The 23025-nt window shown below is 50.4% G+C and overlaps 1 protein-coding gene across 1 annotated transcript in view; it reads left to right on the forward strand.

The window, feature by feature from the left end:
* Positions 1–280: 280 nt before the first annotated feature.
* The window catches only part of MTURN (maturin, neural progenitor differentiation regulator homolog), a 29450-nt gene continuing 6705 nt past the window's right edge, over positions 281–23025 (forward strand). Inside the window, exons 1-2 of the mRNA XM_030308174.1 lie at positions 281–508; positions 10617–10739. Coding sequence (XP_030164034.1) covers positions 347–508; positions 10617–10739 — 285 coding nt within the window. The 5' untranslated portion in view covers positions 281–346. The remainder of the gene's footprint in view (positions 509–10616; positions 10740–23025) is intronic.

Below are 23025 nucleotides of genomic sequence, written 5' to 3' on the forward strand. Positions count from 1 at the left end.
TACCGAGGAGTCCGCCCCGCCCCGCCCCGCCCGCCGCAAGCCGCGCCGGTCGAGAGGGGAGGGCGGGGAGGCGGGGCGGGGCGGAGCCGGGCGCGGCGGCGCGCCGTCCAGGCCGCCGCCCACCCCGTACACACAGCATGTAAACAGTCCCCGCCGGGAGGAGCCCCGGGACCGGAGGGAGCCGCGCCGCCCGGCCCCGCCGCCTGCCCGAGAGCCCGCGGAGCCGCGCGCTGCCCGCCCGGGAGGAGGGCGCCCGAGGAGAGAGGAGGGCGGGCGGGCGGCGGAGGGAGCGGGAGGCGGGCGGCGCGCGAGGAGGCTGAGCGAGCGGCGGGCGCGGCGGGCCAGGATGGATTTCCAGCAGCTGGCTGACGTTGCGGAGAAATGGTGCTCCAACACGCCCTTCGAGCTCATCGCCACCGAAGAGACCGAGCGCAGGATGGATTTCTACGCCGACCCCGGCGTCTCCTTCTACGTGCTGTGTCCGGACAACGGCTGCGGGGACAATTTTGTGAGTGCCGGGGGGGAGGGACGGCTGCAGCGCGCGGGAGTGGACGCGCGGCCGCCTCCCTGCGCCCGAGCTCCCGCACGCCCGGGAGGCTGTGGGCGCGGGGTGGGGGCGTAACCCGCCCGGCTCGGCCGTGTCAGCGTTGGCGGGGGCGGGGGGCGGGGAGCGGCGGGCAGGGGCGCCCTTAGGACCGGGAAGCCGGGCTGGGGCGGGCTGTTTCGAGGACGCGACCCTGCGGCCCGCGCGCTGTGCTCGGCTGGGAGCTTCTGGCGAGGGTCCCCGCCGCTCGCCCGCCCGGGCCGGGGAGCACGGACCGTCCCGCAGGGCCCGGAGTCCCGAGCTTCCTACGGCCGGGCGTCCCGTCGGGGCGAGGAATCCCGTCCCCCTCCCGATGCGCAGACGCAACTCCTCCAGTCGTCCCCGCCCGGGAGATTCCCCCGCCCCCGTGCTATCCTCTGCGCCGCGGGTTTGGACACAAAGCCTCTGTCCACACTAGCGATGCCCCATCTCCAGGACCTTCTTTGCGGAATTACACCTCGGATCTTAGAAAACGCACACGCGCGTGCGCGCGCGCGGGCACACACACACACACACACACACGCACACACACACACACACACACACACACACACGCTCGCGGGCACGCCTATCCCCCTCTCCTCCTGTGCGTCCATTGCTCCTCTGTGAGCTTCCAGCGAGGTGTGCGGGGCCCGAGCTGATTCCGTCCGGCGGAGGCGGCGGCTGCGGCCCCGGCGAAGGCCCCCGGTTTTGCCAGACGGGAGGAATCCCCCCTCCCCCATCCCACTCGGGTCCTGTGCTAGCAGGGACCGGGACCTGGAACTGTGATGTCCAGATCTTCGACTTTGTATCCTGCGCCCACTTGGGATCTTGGCGCTGGCAGTTTAGGAAGGGGATGCGGCGGGCAGAGGAGTTGGGGTGGGAGGTGCGGGGAACGGGCGAGGATGGCGCTCCTTTAACGGTTTGTAAGGACGGGGAAAAAAATAATGGTCCCCAAATGTAAGATGGAGGCGGCCGTGGGCTCGGGTTACCGTGTGGTCGCCGGCTGGAGCCTAGAGCTGGCGCTGCTGCCGCCCCTGCGGACCGAGGTGGGGCGGCGCCGAGGCGCGGCCTGGCGCCGGCTCCTCAGGTGGGGTGAGACAAAGCGGGGCCCAGGCCCCGGCGGCCGCGCGCCCCTGCCACCCACGGGAAGTTCGCGAAGGAGTTAGAGAGACAGCGAGACCGCCTTCCTCGGCCCCCAGAGAGGTGAGGGCTTGTGTACGACATGACAGTAAGACACGCCCTTCCCACCACCGGCACCCAACCCCGCGGGACGAGAAGAAGCCACCTGGGCCCCAAAAGTGCGACACTAGAAGAGAGATGGCCTTGGGTGACAGCCAGATTTGAGTTCCCTGCCTGTGTGACCGGTCAGATGCCTTCCCCCCAGCCCAGTGTACACATCAAAACAATGGGCATGATACCAGCACCCGGGTGATGATCCGACAGATGAAACACGTGACCATCTCCTAAGATCTGGGCTTCCCCAGAGTTTAGAGCTTGTCTCTTTTTTTTAAAGCCTCAGTTTTCTCGCCTGTAACATGAGGTTCCTCGGAACACCTGCATCACCGTTACTTGTGAAGAACAGCTAAGCTATAACTATAGGCAAGAACACGGTTAACTGTAGTTCAAATAAGTGGTACTTGTTATTGAGAAAAATGGGAGATCATTCGAAAGGGATTTACTCCGTTGGGAACGTGTGAGAAAGCCCCAGGGATACGCTGGAAAGGGCACCAGTGACCAACTAGCTACCATGTTAGGGTTTGATTAGGAGTTCCTTCTAAGCCTAGTCTGCCATTGGCCTCCCCCCCCCCCCCCCTTACTGTGTGAGACAGAGCAAGAATCACTCAAGGTTCTGGATTTTATAGGGGAGAGTTCCACATGGCCTTCCTGCTGGAACTGCAGTAGACCTACCCAAAGAAATTACTCCAAAGAGAACCATCATCGCAAAACATTATGCATATCACACCTTTCTCAAGGCCACTCATAATATATTTTAAATGTTTTCTCACGTGTTTGAGTAAAATGCTTGAATGTCTTCATTTGCTTCTTCATTATTAAATGAAATAGATAAGAAAGAAGATAGGAGGAAAAAGTAATACCTTGGGTAGACTGGAACATTCTTTTTTTTTTTTTTTCTTTTTTGCGGGGTGGAGGAGAGAGAGAATACTGGTGTGCAAGTGGGGGAGGGGCAGAGGAGGAAGGAGAGAGAGAACCTCAAACCAGCTCCGTGCCCAGCACCGAGCCTGACTCCGGGCTCAATCTCATGACTGTGAGATCATGACCTGAGCAGAAAAGAATTGGATGCTTAACTGACTGAGCCACCCAGGCACCTCAATACTGGAACATTCGTAAAGTTTCTGGGGGCCATAACAGACAGGGTGCCAACCACCAGATTTTTCTTAGCCCAGATCTCTCCTCACATTTGCCCCAGACCATGTTGGTCAGGCTGCTGTTTGCCTCTAGTTAAAGGGACTGAGGCATGAAGTAAATGTCCTACCTCTGTCCTTTTCCTTTTCCCAGGAAAATCTGATAAGCATTAGAAGAAATTTGAGATAAATGGAACTCCTCTAATCCAAAAGATTAACATTAAGAATATTTACATAGCATTTCTCAATTTACAAGTGTTTTCACATGATTCATTCATTCGTTCATTCATCAAACATTTATTGAGGGCTCACTTTGCTCACCAGGCCAGGGCCTCCTAGAATAGGATGTCTGCCCTCACTTTCCTGGGGCCATTGTACCCATCTGAGAAGCAGTGTAGCATAGTGGTCAGGGGTGCAAAGGTCTCGGGTCAGGCTACTTGGGTTCTCACCCCAGCCCCCCATGTCTAACTGTGTGCATTGGGGAAAGTTATTTAATCCCTCTATGCCATGATTTCCACATCTGGAAATGAGGGATGATAACATTAGTACCTTCCCAGTGCCTAAAATAGGGGTGGTGATATTAATACCTCTCTGGCAGTCTCCACACAGCAATCACTCTGGATTTCAAATATAATCCAGGTCATGATCTATGACTCCCCACCTCACCTAAACTGACTTCCTATAACTTTCACGGTAAAACTTGAGCCTTGCCCTGGCTTCAAGCGCCTACGTGATGTGTCTCCTGCCACCCCTCTGACCTCCTCTTGGACCACTCTTCCTCCTTGATTACTGTGTTCCTGCCACAATGGCTTTTCTGGTCCTCAGACATCCCAAGCTCATTTCTGCCTCAGGGCCTTTGCATTTGCTGTCCCCTCTGCCTAGAACATTCTGCCCCCACCTCTTTACATGGGTAGCTCCTTTATGCTGTTCAGGCCTGAGAGATGACTTCCTGGCCACACGTTCCTTCACCTCACCCTCTTTTATTCAAATCGTAGCATTCATTAGTACTTGATGCCCTCTTGTGTATTTTCTGCCCGCCCCCCATGAGGAGGGAGAAAATAAGCTTCAGAAGAGCAGTGGCATTTTCTGTCTTTAGCACTGTGTCCCAGAACTTGGAGCAGCATCGGTTATGTGGCAGGTGCTCAGTCCACGTTCGTAAGAATGAATGAGTGAATGATATTGAAGAAGACAGGTGTTAAGCTTCAAGAACGACAGCTTCAAAGAACAGTAACTGCCACGTGTGTAATTTACTATATAGCAGACACAGTTCTGTGTACTTTGTGTGTATGTACTTAGTTAATCTTGGTAATTTCACGAGGCCCTCGCTGTAATTTTCTCCATCTTGCAGATGGAGAAACTGATACCCAGCAAGGTGTACTAACTTTTCCACTGAATAATAACTAATAAATGGTAGAGCAACTTGAATCCACGGCCCTGTCCTGAAGACACAGCATCCCAGGAGTGACATTCAGACTGTGGGTTCAAGGGCAGCTTCCTAGTGGGCCTCACAAAAAGTCTCTGACTTAGGTATTATCCCCATTTTATAGGCTGGGAAACCGAGGCTCCGTTTAAGGAATCTGTCCAGGACTATAGCACTAAGAAGCGACAGGCAGGACTGAAGCTCAAGTCCAGAGGCTTGTCATTTGCACCATGAGGCATGTCCCACAGGCAGGATCAAGCCAGGATCTCCAGAGGCCTTGGGAACAAGGACTTCCTTTTGTTTTCCCTCCACTTTGGCAGCTCCTGGGTCCCTTGTGCACTGTTCCCTCTTCTCAGCTCACAGGCCATTCTGTTCACACTGTCCCTTTCCAAACTGCTGCCCCGATTCAGGCTTCTCTCTGTGGACAGCACACAAGGTCAGATCCTGGGATAAAATGCAGCTGCCTTTGCCCTCTGTGTTGGGCCTTCAGGGACAGAGCCAACCCTGCCTGGCTCTACAGGTGTGACAGGGAGGGGGCCGAGAGCGTGGTGTGCTACCTTCTGCCAACCCAGAAGGACCTGAGGGCTTCGTCAGGTTCGAGGAGTGGGGTGTTGGCAGCCGCTCACATAGCAGCCGGACAGAGGGACGTGTGTGCACTCTCTCCTGGCCCTGGCAGCCCCAGCGGCTCTCCCCCCTTGTCCTAGGCCAGGAGCAAGAACTCTAAACAAAGAGCACAGCCCTGCCCCTCCCCGGTGCCTGGAGAAGGGATGAGCTGCCTTATTGTCCTGTTTTTTTTTTTCTGCCAACCCATCAAAAACATGTTTGGATTTAAAATTTTGTATAGTTTAATCTCTCCTCAGTATAAAAACAAAGACAGCGGTTGTCATTCTATTAAAGAAGAGAAGCTTTATTTATAGAAGGACCACGAGATTTAATTTTATACGTATGTCTATGCTTGTTATTTATATATATTCCTCCCCGATTTTTGTCCTGGGCCTGTCCCTCTCCTTACCTGTGTGACCAAAGAACAACCTTTTCACTTTGGAGCAAAAATATATAACTTTTCTAAATGAGATTGCATCATTTCATATGGGGGGAAAAAAGCACCTTCATGTCTAAGTTAGACTCACCCTCCGTTTCCTCCTGTGTCAAATGGGGATAATCCTATGTGTATTACATTATTGTGAGGAGCCAATGAGGAAGAGTGGTAACCAACTGTAAAGCCTTCCACAGTGGCTGTGCATTATTCACATAGAGGGATTTTTTTTTTTTTCCAGGGAAAAAGTATGCATGTCCTTAGTATATTCACGGAGCGGTAATCCTGAGGAGGGTAAAGTCACGCTCCCATGAGTTTAAACAGATGGGAATAAGCACTGTGGACTCCTGCTAAATGAGAGGCAGTCTACGGGGGATCTCCTGTCATCTTTATGACTATCATGTGAGGAGTGGTATTTTCTGTGACTTACAAAGGAGGGAGCTGAGGCTCAGGTTGAAGGCGTGCACACTGCTGTTGACGTCTTGGCTTTGCCCCTTGCTCCCCATGTGACCACAGACACGTTGCTTAACCTCTCTGAGCCTCAGTTTCCTCCCCAGCGACACATCTCAGTGCTTGGCACACGGAGCAGGTCGTAGGCCTGGCCGCGCACTCTTCTTACCCTGGGCAGAACCCTATCGGGGGCATGAGACAGCTTGTACCTCCTCTCTCCCACCATCTCTTCGATGGACAGCGTGGAGTTTTGGGTTAGGACGCCCCAACTCAGAATGGACTCCCCGGTCCTAATGATGGCGGAAAACCCACGCAGCAAGAGTGAGGCCCTTCGGCCCTCAAATGGCCCTTTGACTCAGATAACTGAGTCCAGGGAGGAGAAACAGGTGCGTTCTTTGCCCCCCCCCGGGATCCCCTACTGTGCCACATCCCCAGGAAGCCACATGCCATCTCCCCAGGTGTTAGAACAATAGGAGGACAGGCTGTGCCCCAAAAGATACCTGTCGGATTGAATTGCCGAAGTGATCGGATACCATTTTTGGATGAGCTGGATATTCTCATCTACACTATAGAACACAGAAGGTGCTCGTTCCCCTTTGTGCACATGGCCTGGTTGTATTGTCTTATGCTGGACAAGCTTTGATGAGAACGTCTGGTCCAACTTAATGACAGAAAGAAGGGCCACGGATGGCTTGTTTTAAAATCAAAGTTCTCACCAGGGATTTCCACCTTTGCCCCTCTATCCCCAAATGTGGTGAGTCAGAGTTCTAGTTCTCAAAGTGTGTTCTCAGAACCAGCAGTATGAGCTTCACCTGGGAACTTGCTGGAACTGCAGGTTCTTGGTGCCACCCCCCCCTGCCCCCACACTCGTGTTTTAATAAGTCGGGGGGTGCGGGTGGGGGGGTGTCGTGATACTTGGCTGAAGCCACAGGACCACCGCTGGCCTCTCTTTTGGAAGCCTTCTCTTGGCATTCCTCCTATTCTAACAGGCACCCTGGCTCTCACTACACGGTTAGAAAGTCAGTACATTCTGTATCCAGATTCATATCTGCCAGGGAGTTATATTGTTCAAAGCCACAGGTTCTCTGACCCCTGCTTTGGTTTTTTTCATGGCCAAAGTGGCCGTTTGGTTCAATATCCAAGTTGAAGTCATTGTTGCTCACACCCTGGGGTGCGGGATTCTGGGTCTCCAGTCATCCACTTATCTTTGTTTAAGACTAGACCCCAGAATCTGTTTTCAGGAGCGTCTGCCCAGCCACAGTCTCTCTGCTGTCTCCTGGTTTTAGAACGGGCCCTTCTCTTCTTCCTCAGAGATTACCATTGTACCCTCAACCTGTTGCCTCATAGCTCTGGACAGCACATCTATTTTATCTGGGGACACCGCCATGGGACACTGATTGCATAGGCCTGTAGTAAGCTACAGCGACAACTGTGTCCCATCCGCAACAGGTGGCCAGGTCCGTTGACCTGGCCCTGTTTGTCCTAATCTCACTTGGTTTTATATACTTTTCCTCCCGTCGTTTTCCCAACTACGGACTCATTTTTTAGTTCATCTTACCTTGTTTTTTATGGATCTTTGAGAACTGGCTTGATTAAATGTGGAAGGAAACAGTTGCAATAAATACAACAATACTTTTTGTTATGAGATACCACGGGTCTGAACCAATTAGCATTTAATAAACGATGTCCTCTGAGCACCCATGTACACGTGGGTCTATCTGATTTCAAACCCCGTGCAGCCTCACGTTATCGTATGGGCGGAGATTCGGTTAAAACTTGTTTAAGCCCCCAAAACCAACATGACTGAGAATCCAGGGTGAATTAGACAGCCAAATGAAGTAAATTTAGGCCGCCTGGACAGAAGGCTCTTCCGGAAGGTGTTAGGTCTTCCTTCCCCAAAATATACTCATAAGTCAATAGCTCCAAAAGCGGAGTCATGAAAATTGTGGCACGAACACTCACCTCACGAGGTTAGAAATGCCCTAGAAACACTCAGGGGCGCCTGGGTGGCTCAGTCAGTTAAGTGTCTGACTTCAGCTCAGGTCATGATCTCACAGTTCATGAGTTCGAGCCTCGCATGGGGCTCTGTGCTAGTAGCCCAGACAGCTCCAGATCCTCTGTCCCCATCTCTCCCTGCCCCTCCGCCACTCGTAAGCACATAAGCTCTCTCTCTCAAAAATAAATAAACGTTATATGTTAAAAAATGCCCTAGAAACACTTAAAGAATCTGTCTGATTTCCAAGCAGTAGTGGATACGGTGCGATTCTGTTGCTTGAGTGATCACACTTTCCTTAGTTTACTTTGTAATTTAAGGTCCAAATGTATTTTAGAAAATAGGTATACAAGGTTTTCATAGATACACTATTTCTGAATTAACAATAACCCAGGTTGCTTTGGGGAGTGTTCTCAGTGAGGTCACACTGGGTGTCTCATTTGCGCAGTGGGGGCCCTTAGACTTGTGGCACATGGAAAGCCCAGCCCTACCCCTTCCTCCCCATTCTCCTGCCGACACAGAAGGGGAAAGAGGACACTCCCAGCCACCGTTTATTGAACGCCCACCGCGTGCCAGCCAGGGATTTAAGAAACTTCTTACTTTTTTTTCTAATCTTCACCTAGATGTTAATCCCATCTTTAACTTGGATAAGAATTTTAAATATGCTGGAACTTTTAAAAATTTGAGTATGAAAATGGGTGCTGAGCAGAACTTACATTAAAGCAGGACTTTACTGTTCTTGCTGAATCCCTACTGATTAAGAATCAAGTGTGACAATGGCTATAAAAGCACTTTGTACTCATCCTTTCATACAATGTAAGAAACTACCATTACATAAATGGCATTTCAGCTGCTCAGCAACTCTTAAGGGTCTCTAATTCATAGGGACTCATGTTTGAGCTGTGCTCTAAAGTTAGAGAAGCCAGAAGTTGTCTTCGCTAGGTTGAGCCAGAAGCTCCTCTAGACGTCTGCTGGAATTCAAGCAGCATGTGTCAGAAATGGACATTTCCATCTATGAAACACAGATAATTGGAGTGGAAAGGGCACATTAGCGTCTAGTTAGTCTCTTGGATCTGAGCAGTTAAGTCTATAGGTCCAGTCCTTAGAAATGCTCCAATGAGAAGGAAGGAGGGAAAATGTTTCTTGAGTGATTGACATGGAACTCTCTGGGGTGATGCCCTAATCATTATATTAATGGAAGGGAGCCAGTGTGTGCTAGACGTGGACCATTTCTCCAAATAGATCTTGTCTCCTGCTGCCTCGTTTCTGCTTCTTGCTTTAACTTCTGGATGTCTTCCTCTCTCCCATGCCTCTGCACTGTCATTGATCGGGCCCCTCTAAACAGTGACTCTTGGTTAGACACCCTGATGTTACCCTAGTGGCCCGGTGCCTCTCCCCAGCTCAGATGTGCAGAGCAGGGGGGCTTCTGCCCCCAGATCTCTCAGCCTGTTTCTTGGGCTCATTCCAGATCCTTGAACATTTATGGGAGAGACTTATTTCGTCTTAAAGAGGTGCTAAAACAAGTGTCCTCACATGGGAAAACAAACAAACAAACAAACAAACAAAACCAATATACCATGTCTAGCCTTAAGAAGAAGTAAAACCTAAAACCAGGTCCTTGGTGCATGTTGACATTGTGAAGCAATGCCGCCTTAATGCATCCTAAGAGAAGGTGAGCTTTCCGAAAGCCTTTGCTTCCCAGTGATGGAGTGGTGGCTTTTCTGTGTGTTCCTTTAATTTTTTTTTTTTAATTTTTTTTTCAACGTTTATTTATTTTTGGGACAGAGAGAGACAGAGCATGAATGGGGGAGGGGCAGAGAGAGAGGGAGACACAGAATCGGAAACAGGCTCCAGGCTCCGAGCCATCAGCCCAGAGCCTGACGCGGGGCTTGAACTCACGGACCGCGAGATCGTGACCTGGCTGAAGTCGGACGCCTAACCGACTGCGCCACCCAGGCGCCCCTAATTTTTTTTTTTAATGTTTGTTTATTTTTGATAGAGACAGAGCATGAGCAGGGGAGGGGCAGAGAGAGAGGGAAACACAGAATTCGTAGCAGGCTCCAGGCTCCGAGCTGTCAGCACAGAGCCTGACGCGGGGCTCGAACTCACGAACCGTGAGATCGAACCGTGAGATCGTGCCCTGAGCCGGAGCGGGACGCTCAACTGACTGAGCCACCCAGGTGCCCCTCTGTGTGTTCTTTTAAAGTCATTTTGTTTCATTCTGTTTTGTTGTTGTTGATTTTAAATTCATTTCATTTTGAAGTAAATTTACCATCACCCCCACTCTGCAGGCTGCTCTGGGTAAAGAATGTTTCATTGCAAGTCAATGGTTACAGATTATGCTTAATTAATCCTTCAGCCACAGCTGAAGGCAAAGCCAAGGATCATGCAAACCCTTGGTTTCTCCTCCCTGCTGCTTTAAAACCCTCCTTCCCCAGCCCGAGAAGGGCTATGGAAATGGTTGGGTGGGGCAGGGGTGGGGGAGTGGATATGGATCCCACTGCTTTTTTTGCTACGCCCCAGCGGATCTGATGGCGAATTGAGCAGGTGAGACTATGGACTGAAAGCATGGAGGTTTCCCGTAGGGTAGGCATTTTCTCGTCCCCTTCAATGCGAGCAAATCGAGAACGAATGTGGGAATTTTACCCTGGAACAGAGGCCTTCCAATTTATGGAATGAAAAAAAAAAAAAAAAAAAAAAAAATCTTTTTGGCTGTCTGTATTTCACACCGAGTGTAATAATGACTGTGTGTCTTTGTTCTCTCCTCTCCCTCGCCTGTGGGCGCGCAGCACGTGTGGAGTGAGAGCGAGGACTGCCTGCCCTTCTTGCAGCTAGCACAGGACTACATCTCCTCCTGCGGCAAGAAGACGCTCCACGAAGTCTTGGAAAAAGTCTTCAAGTCTTTCAGACCTGTAGGTGCCTGCTTGGCTTCCAGAGCCGGCTTCTTTTCTGCAGTGATTGTGCTGGGAATCACACGGGTGGTGGGGAAAGTGGGCAAGGCCTGGGGGTGACTAATTGTTTTTTTCTTGTCTGCTTTGTGGCTTAAAGATAGCAGCTCGGGGAGGGAGGGTGAGGGCGGAGAGGGAGGGGGGAACGGGATGTGACACAGCTGTTGGTTGCAGGAATGATGGTTATTTCTAGCATCACTTGAGTGAAGAGTCTCTGATAGGGTGGGAAGCAGACAGAGCCTCTATGAGACTTCTGAGTATTCCTGCTCTTGTCCAGTAGACTTAAGGTCACAATTTGTGGAAGCTATGGAGGTTCTCGTCCGTGGTGGGGGTCTAGATTTGGGGGGCTGCCAGAAGGCTGTATACAGGATGTGTGTGCCTCCATATCTTTAGGGTTGGAGAAGGAGGACATTGGATACTGGCTCTGGTCTTTTCTCTTCTGATAAACTCTCTTGTAGAGAGCTTACTTCCTCCCCCGAGCTCCAACACAGGATTTAGGAATCTGTCTATTCCTGCTAGCTGACAGTTTGGTTTTGTTCCCACTGAAAACATGTGAAGTGAATTCTCACCCCTGTTTTGAAGATTACCTATTTCCCTTTATCTTGATTGGAAGATAAAGTCAGATTACTGTTGTGATGACAAGTCCTCTGAGTTCTGCATCTCAGCCCACTGTGAATATGCTACACCTTCCATGGTATTTGCTCTGGATTTTTTTTTTTTCAATTCTTTTAAAATAGTGTCTACTCCTCGGCTGCAGTTTTCAAGCTTGCCTTTCAGTTCCCTGAACGTAGCGGGCCCGATCGCATGGCTGCGTCATAGACCACGTCTGACATTCCAGCATCTCAAGGCTTGTGAGTCAGTTTGGCCATCTTTGGTCAACTGGCTGTCACTCTTGGTATCTGGTTTCCTAGTGTGTTGGATTCTCTCTGCGTGCTGGTTATCGTATTTGAAAACTTGTATATAGGAATACATTGAGGCCTGGGGCGCCTGGGTGGCTCAGTCGGTTGAGCATCCGACTTCGGCTCAGGTCATGATCTCGCGGTTCGTGGGTTCGAGCCCCGCGTCGGGCTCTGTGTGGACCGCTCAGAGCCTGGAGCCTGCTTCGGATTCTGTGTCTCCCTCTCTCTCTGCCCCTCCCCTGCTCATGCTCTGTCTCTGTCTCTGAACAATAAATAAATGTTAGGGGGGAAAAAAAAAAGGAATACATTGAGGCCTGAGGTGATGGCACCTTCCTCCAGAGAGGATTTTGATCTGTTTCTGCCAGGGCTTGGGGGTCCTATCACGTGAGACCACCTTCAAGCAATGTGAGATTTGTAGTTCTTGGAACTCTCCAGGTGATGAAAGGCCAGCAACTCTGGTTGTTTCTAGTTCAAGGGCTGTTGGAGTCCATGTAGACCTCGGTAACAAAATACCGGAACCTGGGTGGCTTGTAGACAACAGACATGTATTTCTCACAGGTGTGGAGGCCGGGAAGTCCAAGGTCAAGGTGCCAGCAGACTTGGTGTCTGGTAAGGGCCCACTTCCTAGACAGACAGCTGCTTTTGGCTGTAACCTCACATGGTGGAAGGAGAGGGAGATCTCTCTAGGGCCTATTTATCAGGGCACTGATCCCATTCACGAGGGCTCCGCATTCATGACCTCATCACCTCCCAAAGTCCCCACCTCCTAATCTGTCACCTCAAGGGTTAGGATTTCAACACCTGACCTTTGCAGGGACACAGGCATTCTGACCATAACAGGTCTTTGAGACCTCAGCTTAAAGTGGGGATGGTTGGTCATAGCCTGCTCCTTTGGAAGACCCAGGGTTTGACTTCGGCCTCCCTAGCTGTTATAGCAGGCCAGGAATGCAGTAAAGTTGCTAGCTGTTTCTTACAGGTCCACAGATGCCCTCGGGACAAAAGCAGCTTTTATGTTTGTCTCTCTAGGTTCTAATTCTTCCGTGTATTTAAGAAGGCATTTTTCGTCTTTATTCCAGCTTTTTTCTCTGAGGAAGAGTTGGGCCCCAACCACTCATTCACCATTCCAAGAACTAGAATTTCAGTGGCTTCGGTCACTGTGTCTGATTTGTACCATTTGCCCAGGCAGTCCATTTTTTGGTTCTTCATTTTCTAAGCCTGTTTGGCTCGCTCAGGATAGACGCGTGACTGAAAAGTACTGATGTAGCCCTCAATCGTGCAGTATATATTTACTGAGTACCTGACTGCTCTGTTCCTAACACTCGACTCAAACAGATGAAAATCTTATCCTTATATTCTAGCAGCGGTGGGGGGAAAGATAAAGAAGTCCAGCACATAATGTATAAGTGATAAGTGCCAAGGAGAAAAAGTAGGTAAGTCAGGGAAAGGAGGTAAGAAACGTCAGAGGTACTCGGATTTTTTTTTTTTTTTTTTTTTTTAAATCAGGGGAGCAGGGGAGGCTTTGCAAAGACATTCACATTTGAGTAAAACTTGAAGTGTGAACAGGAGGAAATCCAGAGGAAAGCTTTCCAGGTAGACAGAACAACAAGCACGAAGGCCGGGAGGCCGTGGTGGATGGGGTGAATATCAGTGTTCGGGGGACAAGGAGAGGGGGAGGTGGTGTGGCCCATGTGGGAAGGGTGGGGAGGAGTCGGAGAGGAGCCTGAGGAATTTCAGGGGTTTGCAGGTCACAGAGGGTTCGGGTTTTACTCCAGTGTCGTGGGGAGCCATTGGAGGAGTTTGAGCGCAAGAGGGACCCGACTTTGCATTTTGAAAAGCCCCCTCTGCCCCTCTGACCAGCTGAGAATAGGCTGCAAGGGGCAGGTGGGAACAGGGGGGACGGGCGAGGAGGCCATTGCTGTCGTGCGGTGACAGGATAAGGGGTTGGACCGGGGTGATCACAGCAAAGGCGGAATGAAGGGCCCAGACTCTAGAGGTGACCTTGAAAGTAGACCCGATGGGACTTGCTGGCGGAACAGAAGTGGGTGTGGGAAAAAGAGAGGGCAAGGGTGACCCACAGGTCCTTGCCCGCGCAGGGAAGGGAGTGGCGCTGTCATTTACTGAGATTGGGGAGGATGCAGAAGGGAAGGCTGGGGGGCCATGCAGCCAGGAGCTCAATTTGGGGCATAGCAGTATTTGAACATGCCTGTTCAGCATCTAAGCAGAGGTCTCAACGTAGGCAAAATTTTTGTAAAACTTGACATCCCCCCCTCCCCGCCCCAAGTCTTAACCAGAAAACAACAACAACAACAACATCTATTAGCAGATGATAACTCACTTTGCGGCTAGTTTCCTCACAGGGGTTCCATTCATTAGCCTTCCACCTGCTTTTCTTTCTGTGCGTGTTCTCTTTGATGGCGAGCACAATACGGGCAGAATTGGCCTAACTGTTCGAGAAGGTGGTCTCTCCCGCCAGGACTTGTTTTGCTGTTTTTCTCTACCAAGAAGCCAGGGCTGGATTTTGGCAACCAGGCAGCCACATGTAAACGGGGTGGGGGGCGGTGGGGGGGGAATCGCAGTCCAGAAAAATCCAGACGCATAGCTGAAGACAACCGGACTGTTTGAACATTTTCTTTCAGAGTTAGCTGCTGCTTGTCACAGAGACACGCAGACTTGGTCTGCCGTCGCCGTTGGATCTGCAGGGTTCCTTTCTAGAGCACAGCCTACATCTTAGGCAGGGATGTGCTCCCAAGGAGAGGAGGCCTGGACTGGTAGGGCACCGGCTGGTGGGGAGGTTTCTGTGTGGGTCTCTTTGACCCTGGGGAGAGGCGGGTGGGAGGCACCTTGTCAGGGTTAGTGAAGGTGAAGAGCACGCGGTTGCCTTTCCCTCAGCCCCGACGTGCCCCAAGTTCGATGAGTCCAGGACTGTTCCAGACCACAAGGAAGGACTGTGGACTTCAGTGGGAAAGTTCCACCCTCTCCTCCTCCACTCAGGAGTGTGGTTCCTCCCACTGCTGCTATATATCTGTCAGCTTTACGTAAGGGACCTTTGCGTTTAGAAGTAAGACACAGGAAAAGGCCTCGTTGCTCATGGAAGTACTGGTCGAAGTAACACGTACCCAGAGGCCACAGGGTCGTCAAGTAGGTAAACTTCCACATCATCTCCCTGAAAACAGGTGGTAAGCTGATCAACTCCTGCGGCTGCTTTCTGTTTGTAGTCGGGAAAACCACGGGGCGGTCTTTCCGCCTTCATCTTAGAAGAGCCTCATCCGTGGCTTTGAGTCGTTTCCCCTTGGCCAACCTATCACCAGCCCCTGCCCTGTGTCGTCTCTCCGGAAAGACGAGCACCAAGAGATGGGCAGCCTTCTGCCGCCCCTTGGGGCTTTACTTGAGCACAGTCCGTTTGACTGTCCGTGGACACCCCTGAACGCACGGTCCAAAGGAGCGGGGTCATCTGGTCCTTCCTCAGCCGTCCTGCCCAAAAGGCTAAACGTGCCCCTTGGCACCCTGGACCTTCCTGCCTAACAACTTTGTAGACTCTGCTTGCCCCCCTCCCCCTCTCTTTTTTGCCTCCCCCGCCCCCCACACTGAAGGAGGCAATATCATAATGAAAGTTTCCCCCACCCCCACAGCGAAGAAACCTGTTGTTGATAGCCAAACTATGGAGAGAGCCCAAATGTCCGTCGACTAATGAATGGATAAAGAAGATGTGGTTTATATGTATGTACACACACACACACACACACATTGGACTATTACTCAGCCATCAACGAGAATGAAGTCTCACCATTTGCAACCACGTGGATGGAACTGGAATGTTTTTATGCTAAGTGAAAAAGAGAAAGACAAATACCGTAAAATTTCACTCATATGTGGAATTTAATAAACAGATGGACATACAGGAAGGGGGAAGAAAAAGAAAAGAGGGAAACAAACCACAAGAGACTTTTTTTTCAATGTTTTATTTTTGAGAGAGAGAGAAAGAGAAACCGAGCACGAGCAGGGAAGGGGCAGAGAGAGAGGGAGACACAGAATCCGAAGCAGGCTCCAGGCTCTGAGCAGTCAGCACAGAGCCCGATGTGGGGCTCGAACTCACGGACCGCGAGATCGAGACCTGAGCTGAAGTTGGATGCTCAACCGACTGAGCCACCCAGGCGCCCCTAAACCACAAGAGACTCTTAATGATAGAGAACAAATGGGTTGATGGAGGGAGGTGGGTGGGAGATGGGCTAGATGGGGTGGTGGGTACTAAGGAGGGCACTTGTGACGAGCTCTGGGTGTTGTATGTGATGAATCGCTGAATTCTACTCCTGAAACCAATATTGCACTGTATGCTACTAACTAGAATTTAAATTTTAAAACAACGAGAGAAGGGGTGCCTGGCTGGCTCGGTCGGTTCGGTGTCCGACTTCAGCTCAGGTCATGATCTTACAGTTTGTGAGTTCGATTCCCACATCGGGCTTTGCGCTGACAATAGGGAGCCTGCTTGGGGTTCGCTGTCCCTCCCCTACTTGCACTGTCTCTCTCAGAGTGAATAAATAAACTTAAAATGAGGGGGGGGGGGAGAAAAAAACCTGTTGTCGGACTTGAAAAGCAAAAAAGTGTTTCTCTCTATCTCACTCGTCCTCTTTTTTCCCACATTTCTTCACCACATTTTCAACAAAGCGTATTGATTGTTTGCTGTTTGCCAAAGCACTGCTTTCGAGAGCGAGGGGCAGGACATAGTGCCCGGTTCTTGCCCTCAAGGAGCTTTCTGATGGGAGAGGCAGCCCCGAAAACGTGCAGAGAAATCCACGTTACAAGGCAGAACATTTCTTTTGGTCCGGACACCCTCCCAGATACCGTATAGAATGAGCAGAGGAATCTCATTGATTCTGCTGAAGAATCTGCTGTTCTTACATTGCTTTGCTGTTCTCTGGGGAAGTATTTCCTGGGAGGACATTAGTTAGGCTGTCTGTGGTCTCTTTACCCAGTTATGTGGACTCAGGATACTACATGTTGAGGAACCCAGGCTTTGTGGGCAGGCTGCCTGTATTCACATCCCAGCTCTGGCACTTCGTGGCTGTGTGACATTAGCCAAGTTACTTGACCTCTCAGTGTCTCCATTTGTAAAATTAGGAAACAACCGACGATAGCTACCTTAGGCATCTGTAAAGATTAAATGATGCAGTTCTCACTGGGAACTGGGTCCGACACATCACGCGTGATAAGCACGGAATAAATGCGGGCGGTGATACGGCCCGGCTGAGCACACGCGGCGAAATGCTGTTGAGAAGGGAGTAGGACTCCGTGAGACCTTGTGTGGGACTCTTAGATTTTGGGTGGAGAGAGAAAACAGGTGCTAAGTGATTTCAACACATTGCTTAACAGAAGCATCCAACTAAGGTAAGGGATTTTTTTTTTTTTTAATTTTTTTTTTCAACGTTTATTTATTTTTGGGACAGAGAGAGACAGAGCATGAACGGGGGAGGGGCAGAGAGAGAGGGAGACACAGAATTGGAAACAGGCTCCAGGCTCCGAGCCATCAGACGCGGGGCTCGAACTCATGGACCGCGAGATCGTGACCTGGCTGAAGTCGGACGCTTAACCCACTGCGCCACCCAGGCGCCCCAGTAAGGGATTTTTTTAAGAGGTGTTGTTGGGGTATTCTAGTCAGAAGTTTACCCACATAAACATAATGAGTTTACCACAAAAAAACATAACGAGAGACGATGTTGTATGTTTTTTTTCAAACGTGTATTGTCTGTAGTGTGTGAGGAGGGCTGGGAATTCCAGCTATGAGTGGGCTCACTGAGGAATCAAGTGCCAGGCGGTGACTTCCTTGGAAGTTGAGACCTGAAGACGTGGCAGGATCCAGATGGGCTCGGAGCGAGGGAGAGCTGGCCGAGAAGGAGGGCCCATTGTGGCCTCTCGGCTCAGAGTCTCAGAGATGCCCCGTGGGTGGGGGAAGGTGGCTCGGCTCAGCCCTGCCTTGGCTCCCTGTCTGGCTCCCATGCCGTCATGGCCTCCAGCAGGTCACTGGACCTCAGTGTCCCCCTCTTTAAAATGGGCGTCGTACATGTTTTGAGGTCTTGTGGATCCATGGGGAGCTTCAAAATCAGACTAAGAGCACAGAGGACCGTCAAAGCCCTTCCACACTGTTGAGGTCCGTCTCAGTTTCTGGTTCGTTGGGTAGATCCAGGCTGGATGCAAGGGCAGCGTCCCTCCCAGAGGGACACGCGTTCGGCTCTACTCCGGGGGCCTCCTAGCTTGGACCCGGTGTTTTTTCCCTTCCTGGCTGAACGACATATCCAAACGGTACGTATGTGCAGATGACTGTGCCGAGCGGGCCGTCATTGCTGTCCGGGGAGCAGGCGGGTTTATCCCTGTCGTGCAACCCGTCACGGCTTCGGAGACACCCATCAATAGCCTTGATAAATGTGAATTGGAGAATCGTCAGAGTCTTTTTTTTTTTTTCAACGTTTATTTATTTTTGGGACAGAGAGAGACAGAGCATGAACGGGGGAGGGGCAGAGAGAGAGGGAGACACAGAATCGGAAACAGGCTCCAGGCTCCGAGCCATCAGCCCAGAGCCTGACGCGGGGCTCGAACTCACGGACCGCGAGATCGTGACCTGGCTGAAGTCGGACGCTTAACCGACTGCGCCACCCAGGCGCCCCAAGAATCGTCAGAGTCTTACATGTTTCTTGTTTAAGTGGCCCTCGGTTGACGGTTGCTGGTCGTCACCTGATTGAGCTAGATAATAAAATAGCGGTTATAGATCTAAATAACGGTGATCGCGCCATTTATTTTTTTCCTCGGTGTTTTCGTAGCTTTTATTTAGTGCCAGCCGACAGGCGTCCCCTGGTTAAAAAACAGTTCACAAGAGAAGAGCTTATGGTTTCCAATTTAGCTGCAAAATCAAACCTTATCTTTGCCCTTTCAATTTCGCTCAAAGCTTTATTTTATTTTATTTTATCCTGGACCGTTACTCCTCCTTCTCTTCTAGCACTGTGGACATTAGGGTCATGAGGCATCTGTTGTTATGACAACTTTGTGTGCTGTTTGGCTGATGTTGCTTTGATAGCCCTACCTGGAGTTATAGCCTGTGGTTCCCCATGTTTTCTTGCTGTCTTTGACCCTGGTCCCCCGCTCTGGGGTTACTGTTCTGACTCCATGTTTTTTTCTGTCAAGAAGCAGACACTTCTAGCAGAAAAATCCCCCTCGTTCTAGCTTGCTGGCCCAAGAAGGATTAATATTTTCAGTTTGCCACTAAGAGCTGAGGAGCCGGGAATTAAACCCCACGGGAAGACCTTTTGTGACCCAGAAAAAGTCCAATTCTTGCTTCTACTCCTATAGTCTGGTTAAGAGCCAGGGAGAAGAGAAAGAATCCACCCCCCAGTAGGTTGGAAAGTCTGGTAAGAGAAGACTATGCACTCCTGTGGGTTTTACTAAAAGACATTGAATGTTGATAATTTAAGTTTATCATAGCTTTTGTTTTTTGCTCAGGTATGAGCTTTCAAACCCATGTATTTTTTTAGGAAATATCATGGCCCCTGAAAGTGAGAAAGTACCTACCAGTCTTGCCCATTTGGGTCTTCTATCCACCTTGTCACCTGCCCCTTTTTTTCTCCTAGTATCAAGAACACAGACTGACCGGGGCGCCTGGGTGGCTCAGTCGGTTAAGCGTCCGACTTCAGCTCAGGTCACGATCTCGCGATCTGTGAGTTCGAGCCTCGCGTCGGGCTCTGGGCTGACCGCTCAGAGCCTGGAGCCTGTTTCTGATTCTGTGTCTCCCTCTCTCTCTGCCCCTCCCCCATTCGTGCTCTGTCTCTCTCTGTCTCAAAAATAAATAAACGTTACAAAAAAAAAAAAAATTAAAAAACAAACAAACAAAAAAAAAAACACAGACTGACCAGGATCTCATTGTAGGTTTCTTGGTACCACTGGCATCATTGATCATTGAGATAAATAGTGACAAACTCCCCAAAGCTTTAGAGTAATGCTTAATGCTCAGAGTGTGGTTTTTGGACCGGTCGTATCCCTATCACCTGGGAGCTTGTTAGAAATACAGAATCCCAGGTTTCACCTGAGACCAGCTGAGTCAGAATCTACATTCTAAGGGCATCTCTGGGTGAATCGTATACACAGTAGAGTGCTTCAAGGCCTCCTCTGGAAGGAGCTCACAGGGACCTCTGAAGCCACAAGACACTTACTGAAAGCTGCCTCGCTAATTGGCTGTGCTCTCCAAGGCATAGACATCCTTCTCCCTTTCTTCCATAAAGACACTGTAGGCCACTGTGCTAAGTGAGGGCCACCTTTGGAGACAGCAGATGCTAAGTGCCAACTAAATGTGTCCTCAACTAATTTACGTAACTTTCTAAAAGACCTGGAGTTAGTCCTACAGATAATTGATCCTCTTCTGGGTCTAAAGAACTTGAATTCTTAAGGGTTGGCATTTCTACCTTTCAAGTACAACCCTGTGTGGGTGGGTGGGCCCCAGAGTTTTTGTTTTTTTTTTTTTAATTTTTTTTAATGTTTATTTGTTTTTGAGACAGAGAGTGAGTGGGGGAGGGGCTGAGAGTGAGGGAGACACAGAATCCGAAGCAGGCTCCCGGCTCTGAGCTGGCAGCACAGAGCCCGACATGGGGCTCGAACCCACTAACCATGAGATCATGACCTGAGCCGAAGTCAGATGCTTAACCAACTGAGCCACCCAGGTGCCCCTGGGCCCCAGAGGTTTTTATGTAAGATGATATGTTGCCCAAAGGAAGCTTTGTGCACAGCAAAACTCTAGAAATGCCAACACCACTGTCCAGAGTGAGCATAAAGATTTTTTTTCCTAGTCAGTTGAAAAAATTCCGCTCAACAGACTTAATGATTATACCTATCAGAAGTAGTTGAAACATACCAGATAGGATTTCTGAGTCTGTCTCCTTTTCTTTAGAAGAACAAGCGGATACAGTGTAAGCAAGGAGCCCAGGATTCTTACCAGTCTGTCTGTATTCCTGTCTCTGACATGTCTTCCTGACTGTTAAAAATTTGGATCCAGAAGTTAAATGTAGATGTACCTGCCGTAGATGGGAGTAGAGGCAGAGGTGGGAATGCTAGATTATTGCATGTCTGTATGGTATTCTTTGCAGTCCCAGGCAAATTATAGTTCTGGTGCTTTTTCTGCTCTGCTCTGTGTATTTCCCAATCGTATGTACTCGTAAGTGTAGACATTACCATTGCACATCGAATGCTTTAAAAGGTGTATTACTCAGTAGAAAACATTGAGGCCTCCCGCTGAAGGAACAGCATTGCCAGCTGGAAGGGAACCTCCTGGGTACCTGGTGGTCAGGTTGTAGTCTGCAGTCTGATGGCCTGGGTTTGAATTCTGGCTCTGACACTAACTGGGTAACTCCGCGCGCTTGTGAGTGACTCAACCTCTCTAGGTCTTATCTGTAATAGGGTGATAATCATAGGGCCTAGGGCTATTCCGAGGAACCAATGGAATTAATATATGTAAAGCTGCTTAACTCCCATGCCTAGAAGATAGTAACATGACCAGTATTGACTATTATTATTATTACATCTGAAGTGTGATCAAATTGGTGGGTTGGATGGAAGGCTGTGACTGTAAGTCTGAGAATCAGACAAAGAGGCTAACAGAATTGAGTTTCTTCCTTTCTTCTCTTTACACTTCTTAGAGTACTGATTACCAGTGAGGTGACCCAGAAGCGAGTACAGCCGAGGGGCAAGGGAGGAGCGGGGGCTGGAGGCCGTCCAGATGCAGCCGGCACTCCCCCTTGAATAACTGAACTGCTGTGCTTTATTATTTTTTTTTTAAAGTGTTTTTGTGTGTGTGTTTGTTTAGAGAAAGCACATGCGTGGTGCGTGCGTGTGAGCAGGGGAGGGGGAGAGAGAGAGAGAGAGGGAGACGGAGACTCCCAAGCAGGCTCCGCGGTGTCAGCGCAGAGCCCCACGCGGGGCTCCATCTCACGAACCGTGAGATCATGACCTGAGCCGAAATCAAGAGTCAGATGCTTACCCAGGCGACCTGCACTGCTGTGCCTCACAACGAGAAGCCACTGAATAATTCACACGGGGCTCTACGGTTTGCTGACCGTGGCCACACTCACTTTCTCGTTTAATCTCCAGAGTTTCTCTGGACGCAGAGCAGGTGTCATGGTACCCACTTTCCAGAGAAGGACGCCGAGGCTCAACCAGGGTAGTGGCGTGGCAGAGGTCCCCAGCTAGAGCCGTCCCTTCTGGATGCCAGGTCCAGTGCCTTTTTCACACAGCCTCTCGTGAATCTGCAGACGCTGCACTAAAGTTGCCTGGGAAGTCGGGAAGGTCCGCTGAGAACTGCTTCTGTTCTTTCTCCCTCCTCTCAGGGCAGGGGGTGAGCAGTTCTAGATGTAGCATGCACGTATTTCCCACGGAAGGGAAGGGCCTCACGTGTGGCTGATGCTCTAGACCTAAAACTATGTCCTTTGGATTCACCTAAAGGTAAGATAGGGAGCTAGGAAGAGGAGAGAGGGGAAGAGTTGTGGTAATGGTTTCATGGCTCGCTGGGACCTCTTCTACAAACCACCCTAAGCTGAGGAGAAGAAGGGTGTTGAGGGCTACCTATGGTTTGGGTCCGTGTGAACTACCTACGTGTGTCATGAGAAAGAATAATGGTGGGCACGTGTCTTCAGGACAAGATGGCAAACGTGTAGATGCATACCTCCACCACACCCTCTTTACCCATGGCCGCCATTGCTAATGGACCACCATCTTTCCCACTGAGCCCCTTGGAATCCTCAACCCAGGGCTCCAGGCAGCCACTACCAGTCAGATGCTTTAAGTGAGAGAGAACTCCTTGGCCACTCCTCTTTTAAGGGGGTATCCCTTCGGGGCAGTGAGGAGTCACATTTATTGCCGAATTAACGCATCTGCAGTTGGCATTTTGGCGATGCTGGGGTTCTCCGTAGGGGCAACAATACTTCTGTTTTACCAGTGACCTACATTATCACCACTCATTTGATGCTTTCACATTTTGCTGTGTCACCAAGCATCTCTTCAAATAAAAATTGAACATCAAAATACTCGTCATCTGTGTCCATTGTGGCCATCTTTTCTCTCTCTTTAGGGGAAAAGATGATCCTTTGCTCACTCTCCTAAGATGTGAGAGGGAGACAGCAGTGGGTGAAAGGGGCTTCTTGCTTCCCCCAAGCATACACGAGATCGCTCCACACTGTCCAGGCCAGCGGGGATGCACTCCTCCTGCCTCACCCCTCCAAGCCAACAGTGGCTCTTTGAGACATCCGCAGCACTCTGGGCTCTGAGGGGAAAGCGTGTGGCTGCAGCTGGCCATGCCTGCCTCACCAGGCCACATGTATAACATG

Source organism: Lynx canadensis, chromosome A2 (genome assembly GCF_007474595.2).
Source record: "Lynx canadensis isolate LIC74 chromosome A2, mLynCan4.pri.v2, whole genome shotgun sequence".
Taxonomy (NCBI): domain Eukaryota; kingdom Metazoa; phylum Chordata; class Mammalia; order Carnivora; family Felidae; genus Lynx; species Lynx canadensis.